This window comes from Notechis scutatus, chromosome 4, assembly GCF_049901735.1.
Source record: "Notechis scutatus isolate UNSWTSFEM ecotype Mainland chromosome 4, rNotScu1.2, whole genome shotgun sequence".
Lineage (NCBI taxonomy): Eukaryota > Metazoa > Chordata > Lepidosauria > Squamata > Elapidae > Notechis > Notechis scutatus.
The window spans coordinates 61,201,073-61,225,998 of record NC_142012.1 but is presented as its reverse complement, the minus strand read 5'-3'; the positions used below and the strand labels follow the sequence as shown (position 1 = coordinate 61,225,998).

Sequence of the window (24,926 nt, the reverse complement as noted above, 5' to 3'; positions counted from 1 at the left end):
AAGTCCAGAGCACTTATAGGGAGAAAGGGTATTAATATCTTGCCTAGTCACTGCTAACATGTTTTCTTGAAGGTTTATATGACCTGAGAGCTTTTAATTTGGAAGAACACATTTCTCTCTGTCATCCCAATTGCCAAATCTCCAACTAAACAAAGGTGCATTTAATGATATTAGACAGTATGTGCTTAACATTGTGGTTTGCCCCTACTGTATTATTAAGTCTGATATTAAGTTTGATATATAGAAATCTTGCTATTACACACTTTTCGGTGTTCGTGGTTTACCTTCCCATGTTTTCTTTGGATTTGCTTTTAAAAAACTTTTATCACTTTACAGTGTCCTTTGCACTTCAAACTGCTGTTCTGCATGGGCTTAACTTGACAAGGTTACTTTGATTTCTGTTTAAAACTATTACCTTTTTCATTCCACAAGTAAGATTTCAGAAACTGCAGGCCTACTATATTAGTATTGAAAAATACATTGGAAATATACATAGTGTGTCCAAACTGATATAAATGTCAGCATATATCATTAATATGCATATATAAATGTCAGAACATTTACAGATGTTGATACCTATGTTGAAAAGTGTGTTTCTTTTTATACTAAGTTCAGAGCTGACAGCTCTGTTTTAAGTGGGTAACAGTAAGCTGTAGTTTATTTCAGTCATGGTTTGTCAAGCAATCCGGTTAGTTTTTCACATCCTATAATTAGTTCTTTGCTCAATATTGGCTTAATCCTGCCCTCATTTTAATGCAATATACCCTGAAGATTTTGCTGACATTCCTGAGTTAGCACAGTCTCAATAGTACTTACAATAAACTCAACTGCTTTGAAACTCATCACATTTAGTACTCAGTGCATTTTGATGTGAAACTTTTATCCCGGTACTCATTGTTCATTTGGTATTCAGTGCAAAAGCTAGAATTTGAACATAATTCAAACTCTTTCCTCAATGGACTGCCATTAATTTATTTGCATAAACAAAAGCAACGAGTTAATACTTAACCCACACTGGCTTTGGCAGAAATTTACGTAACATTTTCATCTTCAGAAAAACAGAAAAAATCTGTTTCCAGTTGTTCTCTAGAATTCCCCACCCCCCAAAAAAAGATCAGTGCTTACTCATTTCGGTTTCCTAGACAACTTTTGATTTGCACCTTAATACCCACTATATTTTATACAAATCTTGCCCATAAAAACTATCCTTGGTTATGGGCTCCCAGCTTCCGAAGATTCTTTCTCCATAACCAGCACCTGTTCATCAATAAATACATATTTTTGATTCGTGAGAAACTCCGTTCATTAGCAAACCAAAGCAGTATTTGGTTACAGCAGAAAAGAAATGGTGGAGAAAAGAAGTTGTGCATAATGAGAGATCTCTTGGGAATATGTTTTCGGGGATAGATACAGATAATTGGGAGAAATTATTCCAAGTGGACTTTCCCCCTCATATTTTTGGTATAATTTATTTGATATCAGCTGACATTTTCAGGCTATGTATTTGAATAAATGAGTAAGAGGGTGGCATGGTGGCCTAGAGATGGAGCTCAATCCAGGATGCCCTGAGTTTGATCCTAGGTCACAGCAGACATTTCTCTCCCTGGGCGCAAAGAGAAAATATCTGCTGTGAGCTCTAAATAGGCGTTAGGAAGGGCATCCGGCCAGTAAACACTCAGCATCCAATCAGTTGCCCTAACTGCACCCCAATGCAAGAGATTGCAGAGTTGTTAAAAGAAAAAAAAAAAAATGAAAAAGACTTATCTTCAAGTGGCATAGGAAAGAAGTTACTTCAATCTCAATTTTTAACCACCTAAATGTAACCTTTTATTAGGCAGGTTTCTTCCCAGTTGCTATTATACAAACCTAGACTGCTAGGTTTGGCAGCAGAGGTGAATTATTAGAGGAAAGGCAGACAAATAAAGAATCATGCAGCCACTGAAAGAATGAATCTGGAAAGGCAAAAGAAACAAAAGGAGAATATTATGAGTTTAAATGCAACGATATTTCAAAGTCAAACTAGGAATTAAAAAATAATAATTAAGAAGAGGGTTGATCTGAAAACCAAGCATAAACTATAATTAGAGTCAGAATCAAACCTCAATTCATCTAGAAAAATGATGAAGTTAAAATTTTACTAGCATTAGGATCTCTTAAATCCAGCGGAAATACTTTATGTGCTTTTCCCTCTTAGCTGAATATTGTGTATGTCAATGTGTGTGCCATTTTATATTTTTTGAAATGGGAGGCCAAAGGGGGGGAAAAATCTCTGTTTTAGAGGTGAGCAGAGGATATAACATTATTTCAGTGAATAATTTTAAAGATATATTTTTAACACAGTACCATTTATTTGGATGATTAAAAATTAAAACACCTACTATTGAGGTCAGGGAATACCCGAGCCATTTGCTAAATCTCCTTAAACTAATTTAAAATTAGATAAGTGCCAATTAAACTAAAGATAGATAATTATATAGCATATTCCCTAACAGGAAGACTCGTAATTATTTGAACTTAGGGAAGGGAATTGTTGCTCAGAAGAATAGAAGAAAAGTGAATTGCAGAGATGCAGATAACTCTGAATTTTATGGCCTTTGAAGAGCTTGAAGTTTAGCTATTGCTTGGCGGAGGCTGTTTTGCCTACTTAATTTGCCCCTTTGTGTAATATCAATTTTTAATTGCATGCCAGTGTCCCCGTAGTATAAAAAATGACAATACAGGCTATATTAAATAAATATCTATCAGGATTTCCCCTTTTTATTTCTTCTTCTCCAAATGCCTCTTCCTTATTCTTGTCTTCTTCTAGCTTTCTTCTCTCATTAACTCTTCCCTCATCCTGTTTCCATTGTTGCTGCTGCTGCTAATTTTTCCTTGGTTTTACATATGGAGCAAAAGGAAACAGACAGTGGTATTACGTGTGAACGGCTCTTATCTGTGAAAAAGATCCATAAATGCAAATAGGAGCAGTTTCAGGTTTCCCCTGGCCTTTGTCAGAAAGTGTCTTCTCAGTGGCTGCACACACACGAAGCACAGATAAATCAATAAAAAAAATAACCTATCTCCCTGTTCTCCAAAATGCTTGTCAAGCAGCTGACTTTTAAAATTATTCTCAAAATGAGTTCAATTATGTCCGTCTGATCTAGAGTATGTTAAGAGTGGTCGTCCGGTTAAAAAAGGGCTTTTTGCACACTAAAGCAAGGCAGAAGATGCTAAAGAATATTCCATGTTATGATACAGAATCCTGTTTCTGGGGATGACTTGTAGTGGACACACTAGTTTATATTGATTTTCACCTATCAGCTTTAATATTTGACATCCTATATTTTCTTTCCCTCTCTTCCGTGTTGATTGCAGAGTTTCTTTACCACAGAGATTAAATCTGTCTGTGTTTGCCTTTTCTGTCTAATAGGAGTAGATTGTTAAATAACTATCACTGTAATAGTTGAGTAACCCTATCTGGAATGAAGAAATGCCCGGTTTGAAATAGGAAGGAGAATAGTTGGCAATTTTGTTTCAGAAATAAATATTATTTAAAATGCACATACCTTTGGGGAAAAGTCTATGGAGATTCTTAGTCATCCAAGTCATGGTTGTCCCAAAGGTGCTTTTGCAGGAAGCAACTGGACTTTCTGTTTCCTAGCATGATTTGATTGCTTATTGTACCCTGTGACTATCATTAAGTGTTGTACCTTATGATTCTTGACTCTTGATGAATGTATCTTTTCTTTTTATGTACACTGAGAGCATTTGCACCAAGACAAATTCCTTGTGTGTCCAATCACACTTAGCCAATAAAGAATTGAATTCTATTCTATTCTATTCTATTCTATTCTATTCTATTCTATTCTATTCTATTCTATTCTATTCTATTCTATTTATTGACTGTTTCCTAGTATGATTTGATTGCTTATTGTTCCCTGTGACTATCATTAAGTGTTGCACCTGATGATTCTTGACTCTTGACAAATGTATCTTTTCTTTTATGTACACTGAGAGCATTTGCACCAAGACAAATTCCTTGTGTGTCCAATCACACTTGGCCAATAAAGAATTCTCTTCTCTTCTCTTCTCTTCTCTTCTCTTCTATTCTATTCTATTCTATTCTATTCTATTCTATTCTATTCTATTCTATTCTTTGTTTTTCCTTTTGAAGACATTTCTCTTCTCATTCAAGAAGCTTCTTCAACTCTGGCCGGATGGTGGGGAGTGGAAGGATTCTGCAAGGAATATAAATCCTTCCATTCCACACTATCTAGTCAGATACTATCCAGTCAGAGCTGAAGAAGCTTCTTGGATGAGAAGAGAAACGTCTTCAAAAGAAAAAAAAACAAAGAAAGTCCAGTTGCCTCCTGAAAAAGCACCTTTGGGACTTTGAGAAAAAGAAACTGTTCTTAAGAGTTGACTGATGTGAAACTTTATAAACCTTTGGAGTTAAATAGGACAGTTGCCTTCTTTAAATTTAACCTTGCACTGATACGGCTTTGCATGATTGGCTGGCGGTTTGTTTTCACTTATAGGTGTGCAGATATTTATTATTAATATTATTTTTGGCCTGCAAAAAAATTCTTTGCCTGCTAAAACACATAATGCATTTTATTCTACACATTTTCTGACAGTTCTTGCTGAGTTGAGCATCATTTCTTTAAAATAAAACACTTTGCTGCTGCTGCTGCTACTATTACTGGAGCCATAACAGCTTTTGAAAGCTATTTGCCATTTTTTTGTTCATTTGCTGTCTAATGTTTAAGATGAAAATTACAATCTTAGAATCTTAAGTGACACCTCAATGCAGTTCAAAGTTCTTATCAGCCTTTGTTTAGACAGAGATAACACGTCTTTGTTTCAACAGCTCTGCAAAAGCAGAAAAATTTGCACCGTGTTGCCTTCAAAACCAAACAAGCACTTCATACTCCAGCTGCCAAAGGAGGTAATTAGTTTACAGGCTCTTACTGCGCTCCAGCTAAAGTCAAGAAGTTGTTTCTTTATGTGTTCAACGTTGTGGTTGATGTATTCACCAGGAAATATTGATCTTCAGTGTTAACACTTGGTCCTCTGTGAGAACCTCACCGTATTTTGAACTGTACATTTGGGGCACAAGCTGTCAGCAGATGGTGACTATCTGAAGCTTGGTACACGGTTCAGCCCAGCCAGAGCTGTCAGAAAAGGATTAACTCTTGTTGAGGAGATTGTACAAATGAACTTCCCTCTTGCTTCCTAAGAAAACTCCCAGTAGTTATACTAATTGAATTTGTTTTTCTTTGCCTTAAGTCGACTCCTTTAGGGATCCTTGGGTGGAATTCTCAGGCTGTTTGATTGTCATCCTTTCTAGACAGAATCTATCATTGCTTCTTTGGGCCACTTAGTCATCTTTACAGGCTGCTTTAAGACAACATGATATAACTTCTTACAGCCTGGGTACCTTCTCAGAACTTAACAGCTTTTTGTTTTTTGAGTGTTTTGTTTTGTTTTTTTGTTCAAAGACGACTTATTGTGTTGCATTAAGCAACACTGTATCAGTATTATTCAAGTTTGATATCTCTGAAATTCATGGTTGGTGAGAGAAAGATACTTTTTAAAACTCATTTATTTTCATCAAGACTAATTAATTTTGGCTTTCTTATATTGTGCTTTTAAAAAACTCTTCTTGGACAGCTATTCAAAGTAGTTTTGTACTTTTCTGCTAAAAAACCAAGAATAGCTATGGAACTTAATATTATCAGGATAATATATGGAGTCTTTGAGAAAGGTCAACGTAATCACAGTATTTTAGAAAAAGCCTTGGCATTTTTTTTAAAAAAATATTGTCCACGTTAATGGAAAGTTTAGGATACCAAACATTGATTGACTTCAGAAATTTTAAGCAGTGGAGATTGTTCCAGTGTTTATGCAGATCTCACAGTAAAAAAAACCCACACAAATAATATTCACTAAAAGCTTTAGAAACCTGGTAGATGGTGAGCAGCAGAAATCATGCAGTTATAACAATAATCTATACTGGATAACTTTATTGTGGACTTCTGCTTCACACATACAAAATTAATGTCAGGATTATTGCAACAAACCCAGCTACCTAAAACATCAAAACTGTATCACATCAAATGTGGTTGTTTTAGAAGTCTTACTTAGATTGGGCTTCAGTTTCTTTCGATAGTTTATAAATGACTTTGGGCATCAATTTAAAATGTAAACCGTTATCTGGGGGGGGGGGAAATAAACACCATTAATCTCTTGGCTTAAGGTTCTTCTGCCACGCACGTAAACTACGTATCTGTGCTTTTCTAGACATGCATCTAGTCATCTATTACAGAGATCAATAATTTACAGTATTTCATAATTAATATCTTTGATTTTGCACCATATAATAGAAGACCAGTTTGATTTCCTCGGTATACTGTACAGTTCCAGCTGTATTTTCATGCAAGAAGTTAACAATTTTGCATTCAGGAAAATTAGCCCATTGCTTGCTGAAGACTGGATATATAATGTGTTGCATGCCTATATTCACACACATATACAACATTTTTGCTGATTGGGTTAGTGTCGCTCAAGATTTGTAAGTTTGTTATTTCTTTACTAGAGGGCTTCATTTTGGAAGCAATGTCTGTCTTGAGAGGATTCTAATTAGCATTCTAATTACCAATAAGGGATAATATCTCATTTGTGTGCTGAATTTATTGGTGTTGAAAGTGGGTGGTATAGAAGTGTGGTTACAAGTAAACATCTCCGAACTAAAGACTTATTTGAGAACGGAACAAAGATGACAGTCCATTAATACATCAGACTGCAAATGATTTAGACCTCAGACAAAGAAATCCTTTTCTAAGCGCTATGCTTTCTGTTGTAAAGGCCTTTTTTGTTACTGCAAAATCACCATCTGTGGGCAGTGTGTTTTGCAGGCAAATGAAGTTTTTTTTTTTATAAAGTCAGCTTGGGATGCCTTGCTCATAGGACATATTAGAGCATTTAAAGAGAAACTAGTATGTTTTCTTAATTTAATAGCTCTTAGAATATCAAAAAGGGATATTTTCATCATTGAATTTACTATTGTGTTTTTCCAAAAAATATTTCCCTGTACTATGCTGGAATTGTGTTTATTTATTTATAGCTCCAAGAGCTTTCAGGTTCTGCAGTTATATATAATGCTTCTCAAATATCCCTCCATTTTTATTTAGCAATTTTTCTAATTCATTATGTTGATCTTTTTCAAACCGAGTCTATGTGTTTTCCGTCCCCCAGCTCCCCGCCAGTTAACCCATTGTGTGCTCCTCAAAATGCCTTCACAATGCCACCTTGGTAATTCCCCTAAAAATATTCTTGAAAGAAAGATTTGTATTTTAATAGAATCATTGCACAATGTAAGTACATGAAGGATCAGAAGAAAAATATTCTAAAAATCTGTAACATGTAACTCAACTGTTAAGCCCACATGGCTTACATGATTACAGATCATAACCTTCCTATAGGGGTGGTTTATCATGAACTATGTTCATACTTTGAGCTATGAATATACTTGGCCCATGAGACAGTCCCATATTTACACATCATACACTCTTTGAATGTACTTTACCTTGCAAATTCATAGTTTGAATACGAATCTCATTTAATTGACGTTAATTTGAATCTCGTGCATGCATACACAATTTAAAGTATTGTAACATATTAATTAATGTTGTTTTTGCTGTATATTGTACACCTGGCTGGAAGAACTACATTCTTAGTTTGTGAAATATATATTACCCTCATTTTCTGATGTAATAGGTAATAATTTAAATAAATTTAAATTTGGGGTCACTTAAACTTCCTTTTTCAATAAGGAATTACCAAAACCTAGACATACTTACGCACATCATCCATGAAAAGTAGTTAGCTGCTGAAACAATTAGGATGAATTAGCTACACGGTTATTTGTCATTGCAGCTGTTTTTATTTGAACTGCTTCTCATTGAATTGCTGTTGTTGTTTCAACTTGATGTATTTGCTTCTCTCAAAAATGTTCAGAAATATTGGCTATTATGAAATAATACATATTGGGTGCTGTTCTACTACATCACTGATGCTTTTATGAGCCACGGTGGTGCAGTGGTTAGACTGCAGTACTGCAGGCAACTTCTGCTGACTGTCGGCTGCCTGAAATGTGGCAGATCAAATCTCACCGGCTCAAGGTTGACTCAGCCTTCCATCCTTCCGAGGTGGGTAAAATGAGGACCCAAATTGTTGGGGGCAAGAGGCTGACTCTGTAAAACCGCTTAGTGAGGGCTGTAAAAGCACTGTGAAGTGGTATATATAAGTCTATAAGTGCTATTGCTATTTGGGTTCTGTCTGGTTTTAAGCGGCGGCCATTTTACTGACCCTGAATGTGACTGTCTTCTTTTGGTGCTATTCCAGTTCCGTCTCCCAGTAAGTTCCGGTCTCCAGCAGCGCCCTCACCTCTGGCTCTGAGACAGCCAGTAAAAGCATTTAATACCCATGGACCTAATTCTCTTCCCGAAGCCACTCAGCTGCCTTTAGCAGCTCCTGCCTCTGCAAGTCCAGCCAGCACCATCAACAGCGCTACCCTTACCAGACCTGCGGGAACCCCAGGGTTAAGGAGTGGCTTGCCAAGACCTAGTGCCCCCTCCACAGGGGGAATCCCAGTGCCTCGCAGCAAACTCACACAGCCCGTTCGCAGGTGAGTGAGCCAGTTTCACTTTTTATGTGGGGGGGGAAAAACACCATCATTTATGGGGGAAACCTTCGTCTCTTGGGTAGCAACATCTCACAGAGCTAAAAAGATTCGTCTCTTATGTGTTTATTTTGAAAATGAGTCAGTTTTGTATCAGAAATAATATATTTTCAGTGGTGCATTTCTAAGAAGCTGGTAATAGAGAGGAATGTTATTTTGTGTGTGTAATTTAGTAGGGGGGACTTAAATCTACTTTTCTGCCTTTGGGTAAGTATTTTGGGATAAGATGGGGGGGGTATGGGTAGACTTGAAAGATCTGGATGTTTTATGGATACTGCAATTTTTACGTCAACGAAGGTAGAAAGTAATTTTGGGTGCTTTGTTAGGTAGAGTCGGTTTGTGATTTCATGGCTGAAACATCCATTCTAACTTCACGTTTGTTACCTCTGTCTCATACTTACTCTTACAATTCAGATTTTGGGAGAAATAAAACATTTTCACACTATTGCTGCCTTTGAATGAAATAACCGTAATTTTAGATAATTATTGCTATGTGTACCTTTTGACTTAAATCTACCTTTGAAGTTTTTTTTTCCCCTCTTATTTTTATATCATTGTCTTACTAATTTTGAGGTGGTTTTTGGAATTACTACATAGATGCTTCACTGCAAAGGCATTTTTTGGCTTGTGACAATGTTAGACTGTATACTACAAGTGGTCCTTGCTTAATGACCAGTCCTTAATGGCTGTTCAAAGTTACAGCACAGGACTTCCCAAAAGCCACTTCATCACCCTCGCAGTTGTCTGACCTTACAACCAGCTGAAAGACACTGCAATCCCCCATACGCCCGGCCGGGTGACTACAGGACTTTCCCACATGCACACACACCAGGTCCCTGCAGACCTTAGGCCTGATTTCCACCCACCCACCCACACACACACTTCCAGGTCCCACACCCACCTACTCATTTACGTTTGCAAGAGTTCCAGAAGCTTCTGCACCACTAGGACAATCGCTTCATCACAAGGCCATGCAGCTGCCATGTTTCCAGCCGCCACGTTGAATTGGCATGTCACTTGTGCCACGTGGCTGCGCAACAAACCACTCTGTTCTGCTTCCCTCACACAGTCTGCACAGCATTACGGGAAGCTTCGGGGCCTCTGTGCTTTTTGGCAGTGCTGCCTCCGTTGCGGTGGCGCAGTGGTTAGAATGGGGTACTGCAGGCTACTTCTGCTGGCTGAGAAACTTCCTGATGGAATCTCATTTTCTCTTGTTTCAGATCTCTGCCAGCTCCCAAAACCTATAGCAGCGCAAAAGACGAGAGCTGGAAGGATGGCTGCTACTGAGCAGCGAAAGTTTGTTAACCCAGCATGCACTTCTTCACCAGACGAAACCACGGATCAACATGCAGACGGATGGAAAATACTTTGGGGGGAGGGGTTGAAACTCTCCAGATCTCTCTGCCTTTTAATTAGCACAAGCTGGCAGAGATTATAAAACAGCACTTTAATGACATTAACATCAGATCCTTGGTGATCACTCAAATCATTTTTATGTGAATCACGTATCATTTCTGAAGCTCTGCTTCCCTGCTTCCTAGAATTGTTATCGATGCTCACGCGGCTACAACACGGATACAACCAGGGCAGATATCTTTTAATATGCCAAAGATACATCCATTTTGAAAAAGCAGCACATAAAATATTAAAGCAGAAAAAAAATTATAATAATAATTCTTGAAAGAGCATACGTTACTTGATTTTAAAGAGCAAGGCTTTCTTTTAACACGCAGAAGAGAAATATTAACGTCGATCAAAGCAAAACATTGGATTGTAAAAATGCTACTGGGCTAGGTGAGATTGTTGTAGGCAACTGTGGAAAGATGTGTGGAGAAACTGAGTCACCACAGAACCCTTGTCTCTGGAGTCTCCCTGGGAGAGGGAGTGGGAGGAGAGTCCGTACCAATTATTATTATTATTTTTTTAAACAAACAAACCTTAGGTCTCTGAGATTTGGTAAGCGTAGTGTGCATTCTTTTATGTTGACGTCTCATATCAGGTTTTGTATAATACTAAGGTTGCCAAAAGGGCTCGTTTTTTTAGTTGTACAGTCCCAAAACTAGCTGTTCCTGGCTCAGGAAAATAGCCTCCCCCCCCCCTTTTTCTTTTTCTTTTTGCAGCGATATTTTTTAAAACATACAAGTCCTTTTTTTTAAGCTTCCTGGAAAGAGAAAGGAAGAGAACAGACGAAGAAACATCGCCACGTGCTTAATGCCTGGAGTGCAACTGAGCAGGCCTGTAGTTTAACATAAAAGGGAAAAGGCAACTAAGCAGCTCTTGCCCAGAGATGGATTCTAAGGGAATCAGTTGTTCCACTGATACCAAAAGCTTTATTCGTGTGGGTGATGTTTCACGGTATGAGGGAGTCTTCTTTCTCCTTTTTTTTTTTTTTTGTTTAAAAATCAGCTTCCTAGAGGTGTGTTTAATTGTAAATACTTCCACTGAGGTTATTGCCCCCATTAATATTTTAACTATGTACTTTGCCTTATATTTGTATTTTGCATTGTTGGTAACAGTTTGAAAAAAAGAAAACTCTGCCACGTATGTTTACAAAGTGGTTTGTTCCTCTTAACAGTTGTCAGTTTTTCACTATTTCGCTAGTCCTTGTTGTCAGGGTATCCCTCACGCGGTAGAAAACTGTCAATACCCAAAGCCCCATCTCTTGCAGCTCCCTTTTTCAGTTTCTTTTTATGTTGGAGTGGAAGGCAGAAGGTAAGCCTACTTATCAGAAAGAAATTCAGAGTGAGTGAATTGCAAGGATTGTTTTTTTTTTTCTTTTTAAAGGAAAGAAAAGGCAGCCTCTTAGAATGACATTTCATTTTGCTGTCTCAAGTACTGAGCTTAAAAAAAAAGGACTGAGCATCGAAACATATTCTGTTTGTGGCTTGAAAACCTCATTCATGCCTGCCTCTTTAAATTTTGTGCTTTTGAATTTTACAAAAGGAGTAAATGGTTTGGGGATTCCAGTCTTTTGATCATTTTGGTAGCTTTCCTAGATTAGTGGATTAAAAGCCATGCAATTTTTACTTGAATTGGAAATGTGACCAAGGCAGGATAGGAGTAGACATCTGTTCCAGCACTCAGGCAATTTTTCTTTCTTTTTCTTTTTAATTTAAAGGAATGGCCCTTCTGTGGTCTTGCGTAAGGGATGGGACTCTGGGATCTTTAGATGCTGGGTTCTGAAGGCACAATATAAACCTTTCAGACACAAATTATCATCTGCAAGTTAAGACGTGGGCATCATGGAGACTTTGCAGAGTCCATCTCACCCTGCCACTTTACATAGTTGGAATTACTTGCACTTCTGTGAGTCACAAGCACAGTGTGGGAAGTGATTTTCCTTTAACTGGGAATGTTACTATGAACACATCCTAATTACAGTCAAGTCAGATCAAAAAGAATTGAACGGAGGGTGTCTTCTTAAATCAGGGTAGCCAATAATTGTAGGAAGAGAAGCTAACAGAGCTGCATTGCACTGTTAGTCCAGCATATTTGAAGCGCTGAACAGAACACATAAGATGTCTAAATATTTTTTTTAGGTAACTTTTACCTAGCCTAATTTTTAAAACGGGGCTTTGGTGAAGCAGATATTGCAGTCTTTATAAGTGGGAACATTCTCATTTCTACTTTTACTAGAAAAGAAATATTTAACTGAATATTTTCTTCAAACATCCAGATGTTGCCTTTTTAACCAAGCTACATCACCTTGATTTATGTAAGGTTTTTGGTTTTTATGAAGCTCATCCTTGCATTACTTTGATAATGCATCTAATTTTAAGGGTGTCATCCCCCTGCTGCCACATTGCAATAAACATCTAGCAAATTTAGATTCCTGAAAAAGGTATAGTTAGAGGAGACTTTCACATTGTCAGTTTATTTGATTGCCATGACATCCTACAACTTTCTGTGTTTAGAGGTTTGGGTATATTGAAGTGTGGAAACATGAATATGATAAACTAGTGCCTATGATTTAATTAATTTATGTTTGACAATAGTTGTTAAGGGTTTTATGAATGTGGGGGGGGGGGATTGTGTCAACAGCTCAGAATTGTTGTATGTATGTAGGCAGAAAAGAAAGGAGTTCTGCTTCTAAAATTATTTAATTTTTCCTCAGTGTTTGAATGTTTTTTGTAAATGTTAATAATAAAAAGTGTAAAAAGGAAGAATATAGGTATTCTTAAAACGTTTCTTTGACTCCTTTTTGAAATAAAATATATATAAAATGAAATATTTGTTGTATCCCTAAATATATTAAATACTTTGTTCATTTGCATGTTTTCAGAAAAATTGTGTGGGCGATCCTGCCCTGTGTTCAAATACACATAATAGCAACAATCCCATTTTTAAACATAGGATGTCTAATATTTCATTCACTCATTCATTCATTTATTTCAAGCTGAGGGATCAGGAGACTAAGTAAGGATAAACTTGTTATTTGTGTTGTTTTAGTTAAATTTGATCTCTCGCCTATGTTCTTCGGATGGGATTCCCATATCTTATCACTTGGATCTTGCTAAGAATCAGGGGAATTAAGGTTCAATAATAGCTGGAGGCCACACATTCCCAGGAGAAAAGATTGCAGAGTTTGCAGGGTTGATGAGGGAGAAAGATAGTGAACGAGAGCGTGGTCCCTTTAACGTATTAATTCTCCATAATATGATGTATTATTAATCATTCATGAGACATTTGAAAGGCTACTTGTTAATACTAATTTACTTTGGAGCAATGCTAAGTACAAAGGAAAGGTGTGTCCACCCTTATAAGTCTGCTGTATGAACCCACAGCTTCCATGGTATTTATGCAGGGAAAGATTTCCTGTCACGTACCAAGATTCCTGTCACTCTGACTGTGCTTTGTTTGCTTTGCAGGAGACTGGGAGTTACTTTTACTAGTTCTGCGATAATATCTCAAAAAAACAACAACACAGAACTAAACGAGTTCATAGTAGTTCAGCAGGCTTTGGATATTCAGAGTTGCTCCGCATGTCATCAGTGCTGCTTCACCAGCTACTGAATAAATGTCCCTTGGGAATATTGTTAGAATCTATTATGGACAAGGCAGGGACAATTAAAGGCAGAGCGATACATTTCTGAGGGGACAAAGGATCCGGAAAGGTAGCTTTGCCTTCAGCCGTGAGAACAGAAGAACCAGGTTTTGTATAAAGCTCAATTGTCAGGCAACATCCACCTGCATATACCCTGTTTCCCCTAAAATATCACCTACCCTGAAAGTAAGTCCTAGCTTGATTCTTATACATGAACCCAATATAAGCCCTACCCCCCAAAATAAGCCCTAATTAAGGTCCCACCCACTCCAGAGTGGACAGGTAAAAATGAAGCTAGGGTGGGGATAGGCGTAAAGCTGCCCTACTACTTACTCTTGGACAGTTGTAGCCAGGCCTCACACACCCCAACACCTGCCTTGCCGGCCCATTTCTTCTGCAGCCGGCAAGGCTGGCAAGTCTTTCCTGAAGGCCTCTGGAACTGATAACAAAGCTCCGGATCGATCCCGAGCTCTCTTATCGGCTGCAGGAAAGCCTTCAGGAAAGCCTTGCTGGCCGCAGAAGAAGAAGTTCCTGAAGGCCTCTTACAGCGAAAAGGAGGCCGGGGGCGGTGCATGCAATTGAGGTTAGTCAGTGGATGACATCCCCCGAAAATAAGACCTGGTGTCTTTTTGGTGGCAAAAAAGTATAAGACAGGGTCTTATTTTCAGGGAAACACGGTAGTTAGTGTTTGGGATCAAGAGGGATACGATGATTCTGTCCCTGGCAATCATATAGGTAAGTAAGGTTGGGATAGAATAGGAATAGGAATTGGAATGAATAGAATAGAAAAGAATTTGGAATGGAATGGAATAGAACGGAACTGAACAGAACAGAACAGAACAGAATAGAATAGAATATAGAATGAATAAGAATAGAAATAGAATAGAATAGAATAGAATAGGGAATGGAACAGAACAGAATAGAATATAGAATGGAATAGGAATAGAATACAGAATGGAATATGGAATAGAATAGTTAAATGCATACTAATCAGCATACATTAAAATTAAAATTCTGTTACATTAAAATTAAAATTCTGTTGCATTTGGCTCTCAAAGGATAACCATTACACACACACACACACACACACACACACACACGAACCATCGCAGTCCAGTTCAAATGTATACATATACATGGCGAAAAAAAGAATCCTGCAAAGTTACAAAATGGATAGCATAAGGAACAAAGCTGTCTTGTACTGGACTAATCGGCATAGGATGTGGTGTCTCGGTTTGATTGTGACATCTCAGAACTGATGGGTTTTTTTTCCCCCAGAACACTCTATTTTAGTGCTGCTAATTTTTACAATAGACTGAAATGTAAAAGAGAATGTCTTAATAATTTATTGAAGTTTATTCTAGGGAACAACCACTTTCCTTTATTGTGATTTATTGTTGGCTTTTGACCCGTGGTTCCCTTTTTACTTGTAAGATAAAGAGGACAAGAAGAAGAGCAAAATTATCCATGCAGATTTTGGTGCTCACACAAAAGAGATAAATCATTCATTCCTGGCATTTAGGCTTCTATCCTTTTCCCAAATTCTACTTGTTTTATTCAGTGGTGGGATTCAAAGTTTTTTACTACCACTTCTGTGGGCATGGCTTGGTGAGCGTGGCAGGGGAAGGATAGTGTAAAATCTCCAGTCAGAGGTGGGATTTGCCGGTTCTCCAAACTACTCAAAATTTCCACTACCGGTTCTCCAGAACTGGTCAGAACCTGCTGAATACCCACCTCTGGTTTTATTCTTGAATAATGGTGCTATGGATCATCCACTTGCATTTTGAGTCACATTCCGCCCTCCAAATCTGGATGACCTCCACAGCCCTAGGAAATGTTACGAAAAGGGCAAATAGTTCTTTTCCCTAAAGTTCACATTTTTTACAACAACACATTGTAGGGTGTTCTAACAAACACATGAAGCTCAGCTCTCTCTAGTTGATGGTGATGTTCTCCCAGACATACATCCAGATGCATTACTGATCCATCTGCAGAGTCTACTATAATCGTGGCAAAACACAGTTTAATATATTTGAGAGCCTGGATAGTTTGGCTGCCAGCAGTTGCTAGTTAGTTTAGTTCATGCTGTTGTGCTATCCAAGATGCACCACAAGGAGGCGAACTAGCTTCACACCCTGGAAGGCTGAATGCCCAGATGTAAGAAGACATATCAATGATCCCACAAAAAAGGCGCCTGCATGTTTGTGTGTTTTAACTTGTCAAAATAAAAATGGCTGTTTTAAATGTTGCAACCATGTTGGATTCCTGTTTTGCAAGCATTATTTTTATGGGCAAATAAGGAAGGAGAATTGTGCAGGTGGCAGTGCTAAGACCCTCTGAAGGTGGGAAGCCAAAGGAGTCATCAGGGCCATCAGCTCAACAAAAGTTTCACTGGACTGTGAGCAAAACCATAAAAGACCTTGCAGTTCCCCCCTCATATTGAATAAAATAATGAAGTAAATACTCACCTGGGCTTTTTATGGTTCCCAGTCAGAACAAAGAGGTGCTGTTATTGGCATGCAAATCGAACTATTTGAAGCATTATTTGGCCTCTCAATGGGGGATGCTGGAGTGTTTACTCAGTGTATACATCTCATCCAGTGATGGGATTCAACAATTTTTACTACCAGTTCTGTGGGGGTTGCTTGGTGGGCATGGTGTGGCTTGGTGGGCGTGGCAGGAGAAAGATACTGTAAAATCCCCATTCTTTCCCCACTCCTGGGGGAAGGTTACTGCAAAATCCCCATTCCCTCCCCATCCTACTAACTTGCTTTCCAGCTCCATTCTCCCATGCAGTTTTCAGAGTCAGCATATTGTCCCCAACAATCTGGGTCCTCATTTTACCGACCTTGGAAGGATGGAAGGCTGAGTCAACCTTGAGCCTGGTGGGATTCGAACTGCTGGCAATCAACAGAGTTAACCCACAATGCCACCTTCTAAGCACTCAAGGCAATAAGGTAATATAGTACAAAGTATTGTTGGGGAGCAATTTAAATAAACTGTTAACAGCAGCAGAGCAGATTAATTAAACCATTATTAAGATCACTGTAGCTTACAAGGGCCATATTTCATGGAAGTTACAATAGTTTATTGACCTGAGACCAATTTAGCCAGCTATGCCCCAAGCCCTGAAGTTGGTAGGGCCTTCTTGATAGACTAGCCACAGTGGCCTGATTCACAAATAACTCTAAGCCATAAATCATGGTTGGCAAATTGCAATGGCTAGATTCACATACTCATTACCTTAAACCAAAACCAAAGAAATCACATTATGACTAAGTTGGATGCGTGGTAAAGTGTCCTCAAAGGTTAAAGGTTTTGATAATGTTGTTTTAAAGAGCTGTTCTCTTTGCTCTGTGTATGTTTAATAAACACACACATAACCAGAACTTGGGGTTCATGTAATTCTTTAGCCTAACCAGGAAAGAGGTTTTACTTGTGCGTGAACATGAACATTATAGGTACATTATAGACTTTGTGGGCAAATGTTCAAAATTAGGATTTTCAATGACTATATGAATTGTGGCATTATGTTCATAGCTATATATAAAAAGAATATGCCAGCCTGCCAATTTCCCAGATTATTTCCATATGTCACAGGATACATTTAAATGCCATAAAATTTCCACTTGTTAAACAGCAGATAGCGCTAGACTTGGCGAAATGGGAAAATCTACAACTGTAATTAATAGGGAGAATTTCAACAATCAAGATGAATGTATTACCCAGAATTTTATATTTGTTCCAAACAATTCCAATTAGGCTTGGAAAAGACTATTTTGAAGATTTAAATAAAATTGTGTTGAAATATATATGGCAAGGTAAGAAAGCGAGAATAAAGTTAAAGCTTTTGCAAGATGCTAGAATTAGAGGAGGATTTGGTTTGCCTAATTGGGAGTTGTACTACCAAGCTACAAACCTGATGTGGGTCAAGGAATGGATAACATTAAGAAATACTAGATTGTTGACATTAGAAGGACATGATTTGTTGTTGGGGTGGCACACTTTTTTATGGTACAAGGGAACTAAAATACAGGGGTATTTTAGAAGACATTATATACGGGAGTCTTTGTGGTTAAATTGGGAGAAGATTAAAAGACAATGTTATTTGAAAATTCCAGTCTGGTTATCGACTATTGAAGCATTTTCTTATCCTATAATATATAAAAAGGAACAAACAGTTAGATATGGGGAAATATTGAATGAAAAGGGTGAACTTAAATCTATGCAAAAACTAGAGGAACAAGGTATAAAGATGAATTGGTTTTCATATGCGCAAATACATTCAAGGTATGATAAAGATTCTAAAACAGAAGGTTTCTATGATAAATTGACTGATCTAGATAAGATTTTGACAGGTACTGATGAAAAGGTGATTTAAAAACTGTATGGATATTTATTAGAAATTAAATTAGAAGAAGAACAAGTTAAAGAAACTATGATTGCTTGGGGGAAGAACTTTGGATATGGGATTGATTTAGAGAAATGGCAAAAATTGTGGTCTCAAACTTATAAAATGACAATGTCAACAGCTCATAAAGAAAATTTGTATAAGATGTTTTACAGGTGGCATTTTCCCCTGACAAGAATTGCAAGAATGTTCAAGAACAAATCCGAAAAATGTTGGAAATGTCATCAGATACCTGGCTCATATTACCATATGTGGTGGACTTGTGCGGACGCTAAAAAATACTGGACTAAAATCCACATGTGGTTGGAAAAAATGACAAGAAAACATATAGACTTGAAACCAGAGATATTTTTATTGGGAATTTTACCTGAAACATATAGCAAAGATTTGAAATACCTGATTGTAAATGTATTAACAGCGGCTAGGATTGTATTTGCTAAAAACTGGAAAAATGAGAAAATACCATCGCAGGAGGAAATCATTAAGAAAATATTGGAATGTGCTGAAATGAGTAGATTGACACTTGAAATTAGAGAACAAGAGGATAAACAATTTTATAAAATTTGGGACCTTTTCTATCAATGGTTAGATAATAAAATACACTAATGAAATATGTAGATTTTTAGAGAATAATAAATATATAAAGATGTATTATTATTATTTTTTATTATATCTACAAAATGTTTTTAGGATAGATTTGGGAGGATAATATGAATTGTTATAAAATAAACTAAGTAAATTATGGTTATCTCGTAAAATATGAATGAATAAAACTATAGTCAAATGATTGATTAATAATGATATTAGGGTATCTAATTTTTGATTGATAATATGAGCTTTTATGTAATGTAACTGTAATTGAAGACTGCGAAATGGAGGCACAAAATGATCTGTAAACCAACTGGTACACTGTTTGTATACCTATGGAAGAAAGCTTGATGTTTTTATGTTTTTTTTTGTTTATGTTTGTTTTTAAAAACCAATAAAATTTACAAAAAAAAATCCACTTGTATTCTAGAATCATATTTTTACAACCTTTTAAAAGATATACGCATAATACTAGCTTAAGCCTGGTAAAAAGTATTAATGTCCCTTTATAAAAACCATTTAATCAAACATGCTGCCTGCAAATGCTTATAGTTGATTATGAAGTGGGAAATGCTCTGATTGTGTCCCTTTTATCTCTCTTGAACATAATTTGTACAGAAGATTCCCAATGCTCATATCCAACCCCACCCCCGCAAAAAAACCAATCAAACCCTAATTCAACAAAGCCCTTGAAGAAACAGTAAGCTACAAAGAGATATTTAAAGATATGGATGGAGGCATCATTTGATGAATGATGATGATGAAGTTCCAAGAATGGACTGAAACACCAAAGAACAGGGATTGCTTTTTTTTAATGAGGGAAAATGTGTTTCATCCAAAATACCACATTTATGATGACATCCAAAACTTCTGTTAAAGTCAGGGATTTGGACAGAGAAAACTCAGAAAATATTCAAAGCCAACCTAAATCCAGACGACCTTACATACATTGGATTGTTCTACACCAGAAAGCTTTTTTGCCTTCACTTTAAAAAGAAAAATGTCCATAACCCTGCCTGCACATTATTTAACTCACCCTCTTTTCAATCCTTTAACTTTCACAATTTCCATTGTTCATGTCTTGTCTTCATTTTTTTCTCTTCTGCAATGTTAGAGGCATCAGCTTCTTTTAATTTATCTTCGTTACATATTGAGTATTTGTTCCAGAATCTCTGCCCATGCTCCACTGTCTATATGGATCCTAAAATCATCATAATTAATAATTATCTTTAAGTAGTCTTTCTTAAATCATTATGTTTCTGACCACCTGTGATCTAGTCTTCAAAGGAAAAAATAGGAAAGATTTTTATGTAGCGATTATGGTTGTACTCCAATAAAGCTTTTCCCTATTTTACTTCAAAATAATCAAAGCCAGATTGTTGACATTGAGTGCACCATGTATGATGTTTGTTTACTGCCATTCTATATCTTTTCCCTGAAATCCAAAGCGATCCATCTTCCTATAAATTGGACAATATGGAGGCTGAAAGCAAACTGAAAGCAAGCTGCCTAGGAAGAAACAGAATAATTAGGTATGAATGATCTAAATCCACTAAAAATTGATGCTCCCAAGCACACTTCCTGGTACCATTTGACTTAATGTTTCAAAGATCATGCAATTATAGGCTCTTCCAATCTGTCCAGCTATTATTTTTTTTAACAATTCCACTGGGGAAAATAAAATCACCCTGTATCATGTTCATGACTAAGCAGGCTACAGCGATTCTCAAGAGAAATATGATTAATAAAGCACGTAAAGGAAAGAAAAAAAAACAACCAAAAGCTTTATTTCTTTGGTTGTAGCTGCAAATTAAAGATGAAAACTTCCCAACACTAACTTAGAAGGCACGTTGTGGTTTCATTTACTACATTTGTAAATCTGGCTGCAGTGTGTTTATGTCTGGGTTCACACAACACAAAGCCAAAGAAACCACGTAATATTTAACACAGTGTCTGAGCGATGTCCTTCCATTGGGAGCGCGCTCAAAGATGGGCTGCCCAAAGATAATGGAGATCAGAGGTGGGATTCAGCAGGTTCTGACCAGTTCTGGAGAACCGGTAGCGGACATTTTGAGTAGTTCAGAGAACCAGCAAATACCGCCTCTGACTGGTCCCGCCCCCATCTATTCTCCACCTCCCGAGTCCCAGCTGGTTGGCTGGGTCTTCTTTGGTTGCCCTGCACAGGAGAACTGAGCTGGAAAGCAGGTTAGGGGGGTGGGGAGGGAATGGGGATTTTGCAGTATCCTTCCCCTGCCATGCCCACCAAGCCACGCCCACAGAACAGGTAGTAAAAAAAATTGAATCCCACCATGCTGACTGCTAGTAGTTATGGCAGTTATACCTGAATTTGCATTTTAAACAGGCAGAAGCCTAACGTCTTTTTCACCTGCATAACTTCCAATCCAACAACTGACCAAGCACACCTGTCTTGTTACTTTACTGTTTATGTTCTGTATAGTCCTAAGTCAGCCTAACACATTCATTTCCACCCAGTGAAAGCAGACTGGCCTCAACAAAGAAAGCATTTGGTTTGGGTTCAACATCTAATTTAGGTACAAACTAGCCAATCATATTTTTGCCTAAAATGCTGTGTGGGTCAAAACATTGGGTTGCATAAGCCATGGTTCTGTTGATCTTGAGTGTTTTGTGCCAACACATACATTCTTCAGAGAATAATTCTGAAGTATACCATATTAGCTTATAGTTACAGATTATCTATTAGTAGCAACAGTTAAAGCAGGAGTCTTCAAACTTGACAGCTTTAAGACTTGTGGACTTCAACTGCCAGAATTCCTCCTCCAGTCATGTTAGCTCAGGAATTCTGGGAGTTGAAGTCCACAAGTCTTAAATTTGCCAAGTTTGAAGACCCTTGAGTTAAAGTACTGTATATAACTGTTAGAGTTTCCGATCCAAATCACATGTATGGATATGAGAAACATCCTCCAGAGAAGCTACCAATATAGTTGGACACCGTGTTCTCATTTGCTGATTAATGGCATCATTAAAGAAGGGGAAATTCAGTATACTACAGGAATGTTTAATACCTGCATGTTGGAGAGAAAACATGCGGCTGAGATTTATTAGAGTTCTTAAATGTACTGTCACCATAAATATTGCTCAGGAACCTTTACTCATTCAATTTCAGTTACAAACCTGAAGGAGCAAGGACTCCATTATAATGGATAAATAACCTTGTGATTCTTCTGGGAACTGGGTTCCAAGTGGTCGTGTATAATGGCATGTATAGAGGGAGGTGTCTCCTTTTTATACTTGCATGTGATATCATGACCCCACAAACTCTCTTTTATTCTGGTGTTGTTATTGTGGTTATTGTGGAATCAATGTCTATCCTGCTGGATTACGTAACAAGGCCTGCCCAGACAGCTGATGGAACCAGAGTTTCCTGAATCCAGTTGGACACTGTCCAGGGATACTGATAAAACTATGATGGATACATCAAACAAGGAATTGTGCCTGAGTCACACAATACTAGTTTAAGTGTCCTGTCTATTCTGGGAGACCCCACTCTGTTTTCTCATGTGAGAAAAGTGAGCAGAAGGAAATAAGCCGAAGTATTGATAAAGAAAAAGTTAAGGTAAATCATCCCAAACATAAACTAGAATTGGATTGGAGATTAAAAATTCATGGCAGTAAGGGCTACAAATAAACATATTGGCACAGAATAAATAAGTATTTTATTTTGAACATGATTCAGTTTGTGCATTGGTGTGGTTTGTTTGGCTTTGACTATTGTGATTAACTATTCTTAGACTGTGGATTGGTGTAGATAGAATAGAATTCTTTATTGGCCAAGTGTGATTGGACACACAAGGAATTGGTCTTGGTGCAAATGCTCTCAGTGTACCTAAAAAAAAAGAGACATTCGTCAAGAGTCAAGAATCACCAGGTACAACACTTAATAATAGTCATAGGGTACAATAAGCAATCAAGTCATACTAGGAAACAGTCAATATAAATCGTAAGGATACAAGCTACAAAGTTACAGTCATACAGTCACAAGTGCGAGGGGATGGGTGATAAGGAGTGATGAGAAGATTAATAGTAATAATAGTGCGGACTTAGTAAACAGTGTTGAGGGAATTATTTGTTTAGCAGAGTGATGGCATTTGGGAAAAACCTGTCCTTGTGTCTAGTTGTTCTGGTGTGCAGTGCTCTATAGCATCATTTTGAGGGAAGGAGTTGAAACAGTTTATGTCTGGGTTGTGAGGGGTCTGTAAATATTTTCACAGCCCTCTTTTTGACTCGTGCAGTATACAGGTCCTCGATGGAAGGCAGGTTGATAGCCATTGTTTTTTCTGCAGTCCTAATTACTCTCTGAAGTCTGTGTTTGTCCTGTTGGATTGCAGAACCAAACCAGACAGTTATAGAGGTGCAGATGACAGACTCAATAATGTGATGCAAAAATCAGCTGCCATGTGAGATCTTGGCCAAGATTTTGGCAACAGAATCAGACTTTTGTAGTTAAAGTTGATTGTAAACAGCCTGTTTTATTCGGTACAGATACTCACTCAGATCTAAATTGCTGATAGATATTAAGATCAGTTGATTCTAGCTTGGGTAATGGGTAGTCCAGTTGGTTTAGGTTCTTTTCAGGTTATAGAACTGGAAAATTAGAATACTTTATTAGAATACGTTATTGGGCAAGTGTGATTAGACAACAAGGAATTTGTCTCTGTGCAAAAGCTCTCAGTGAACATGCAAAGCAAACAGAGTAATCATCATCATAATAATGATACCAGTAAGAGGGAATAGTAAAGTCTAAAAACAGTACTACAGCCATATAACTTGGATAAATATATTTAGACATAAGGTAGTAGTGTGAGAATTGGGTAATCAGCAGACTGATGGCACGAGGGGGGAAAACTGTCCCTACATCTAATTGTTTTGGCATGCAATGCCCTATAAGAGCCTCCTGAGGGGAGGAGTTGAAAGTTAACTGTTTCTTATATTACAAAAGATTTTTTTAAAAAAGTCTGTCTCAATTATTGTTTCCTCTTGATGTTTGTGGAAAAAAAGTAGACTGACCTTCTTCCACATTTATACAGTATCTAAATCTCCTCAGATTAACCAGTGTGGTCAATTGGCTTAGAGAAAATGGCAAAACCAGTGTTTTTAGAGAACAAAAAGAGAGAAAATAGAAACAGAGAATGGTATCCTGCTTCCCTGGAAGACAATGTTGTTCTTCGATCACTTGCTGAGTCAGCAAGCACATGGTTCCTAAATTAAAATCAATGAATAATCTCTGATTGTATTGATCTGCTGTTATCCTCCCACCCCCCAGACCAGAGCATTTAAATGCTGCTTTTAGTGGGGAGACGACTGCAGAAATTGGAGCAGCTTTCTGGTGGCTGCTTGGGATAGCGAAAAGGGCATTGAAAAAACTATATAACATCATTCTTTTCACTGTCACTTGTCTGCTTTTTATGTCCTCTGTCTGAATTGCAGACTTCATGTGACAGAGACAAGCCTTTGTCATTTCACCCTTCCTATTCTCATATTCCACAGCATGGAAATGGCTGTAAAATATTATTTATACCAAACATGTTTTTCAGACACAGATAAGTGGTGATAATTATGCAACACAGTATTGTTTGGAAGCTTGCAATATGGATTAAACATTAGAGAAACAGAAATCTGAGTTTGTTCCAAAATACAGTGACCAGAATGCAAAAACTGTGTTAGATTTGAATCTATGCAACAAGTTAAGCCATAGCTAGTTTGAAGCGGAATCGACTGAACGTGATTAGCCGGCTTCTTACATAATGCTAAATAACAATAATTTAGAAATCGTGATTGCAAATTGCACATAATAACCTAGTTAAAAGTCAAAGAAAACCATGTTGTAGTTTAAGAATGTCAGGAGATCCTTGTAACAGAGTCTAGTCTCTCTATCCTACAACAGCCAGACGGATATATTCTGATAGCATTGATACAACTTGTTGGTTCATCAGATCCCCTTATTTTGTCTAAGATCTCTTTTCTTCTTGCCTTTGCTGATACGTGTTCTCACTGGGCCTAGTTTTTTGTGTGGCAGAAGCAATACGTCTTGCCTGTCAGTTCTTCACCCTTCTTAGCTTAAATATGCTTAGTTGTTCTTGAGAATAAAGATGAAACCATCCCTTTCTTATCTGTAAATGTAA

The 24,926-nt window shown here is 37.4% G+C and overlaps 1 protein-coding gene across 3 annotated transcripts in view; it reads left to right on the top strand.

The window, feature by feature from the left end:
• SLAIN2 (SLAIN family member 2) overlaps positions 1-12,950 on the top strand; it is a 31,590-nt gene extending 18,640 nt beyond the window's left edge. For 2 of the 3 annotated variants that reach the window (XM_026676551.2, XM_026676550.2), the window contains 2 exons: positions 8,386-8,668; positions 9,943-12,950. In XM_026676551.2, the coding sequence (XP_026532336.1) occupies positions 8,386-8,668; positions 9,943-10,009 (350 nt within the window). In that variant the 3' untranslated portion in view covers positions 10,010-12,950. Of the gene's footprint in view, positions 1-4,849; positions 4,928-8,385; positions 8,669-9,942 lie in introns of all 3 variants that reach the window. The other variant, XM_026676549.2, reaches the window with a different exon arrangement.
• The last annotated feature ends 11,976 nt before the right edge of the window (positions 12,951-24,926 follow it).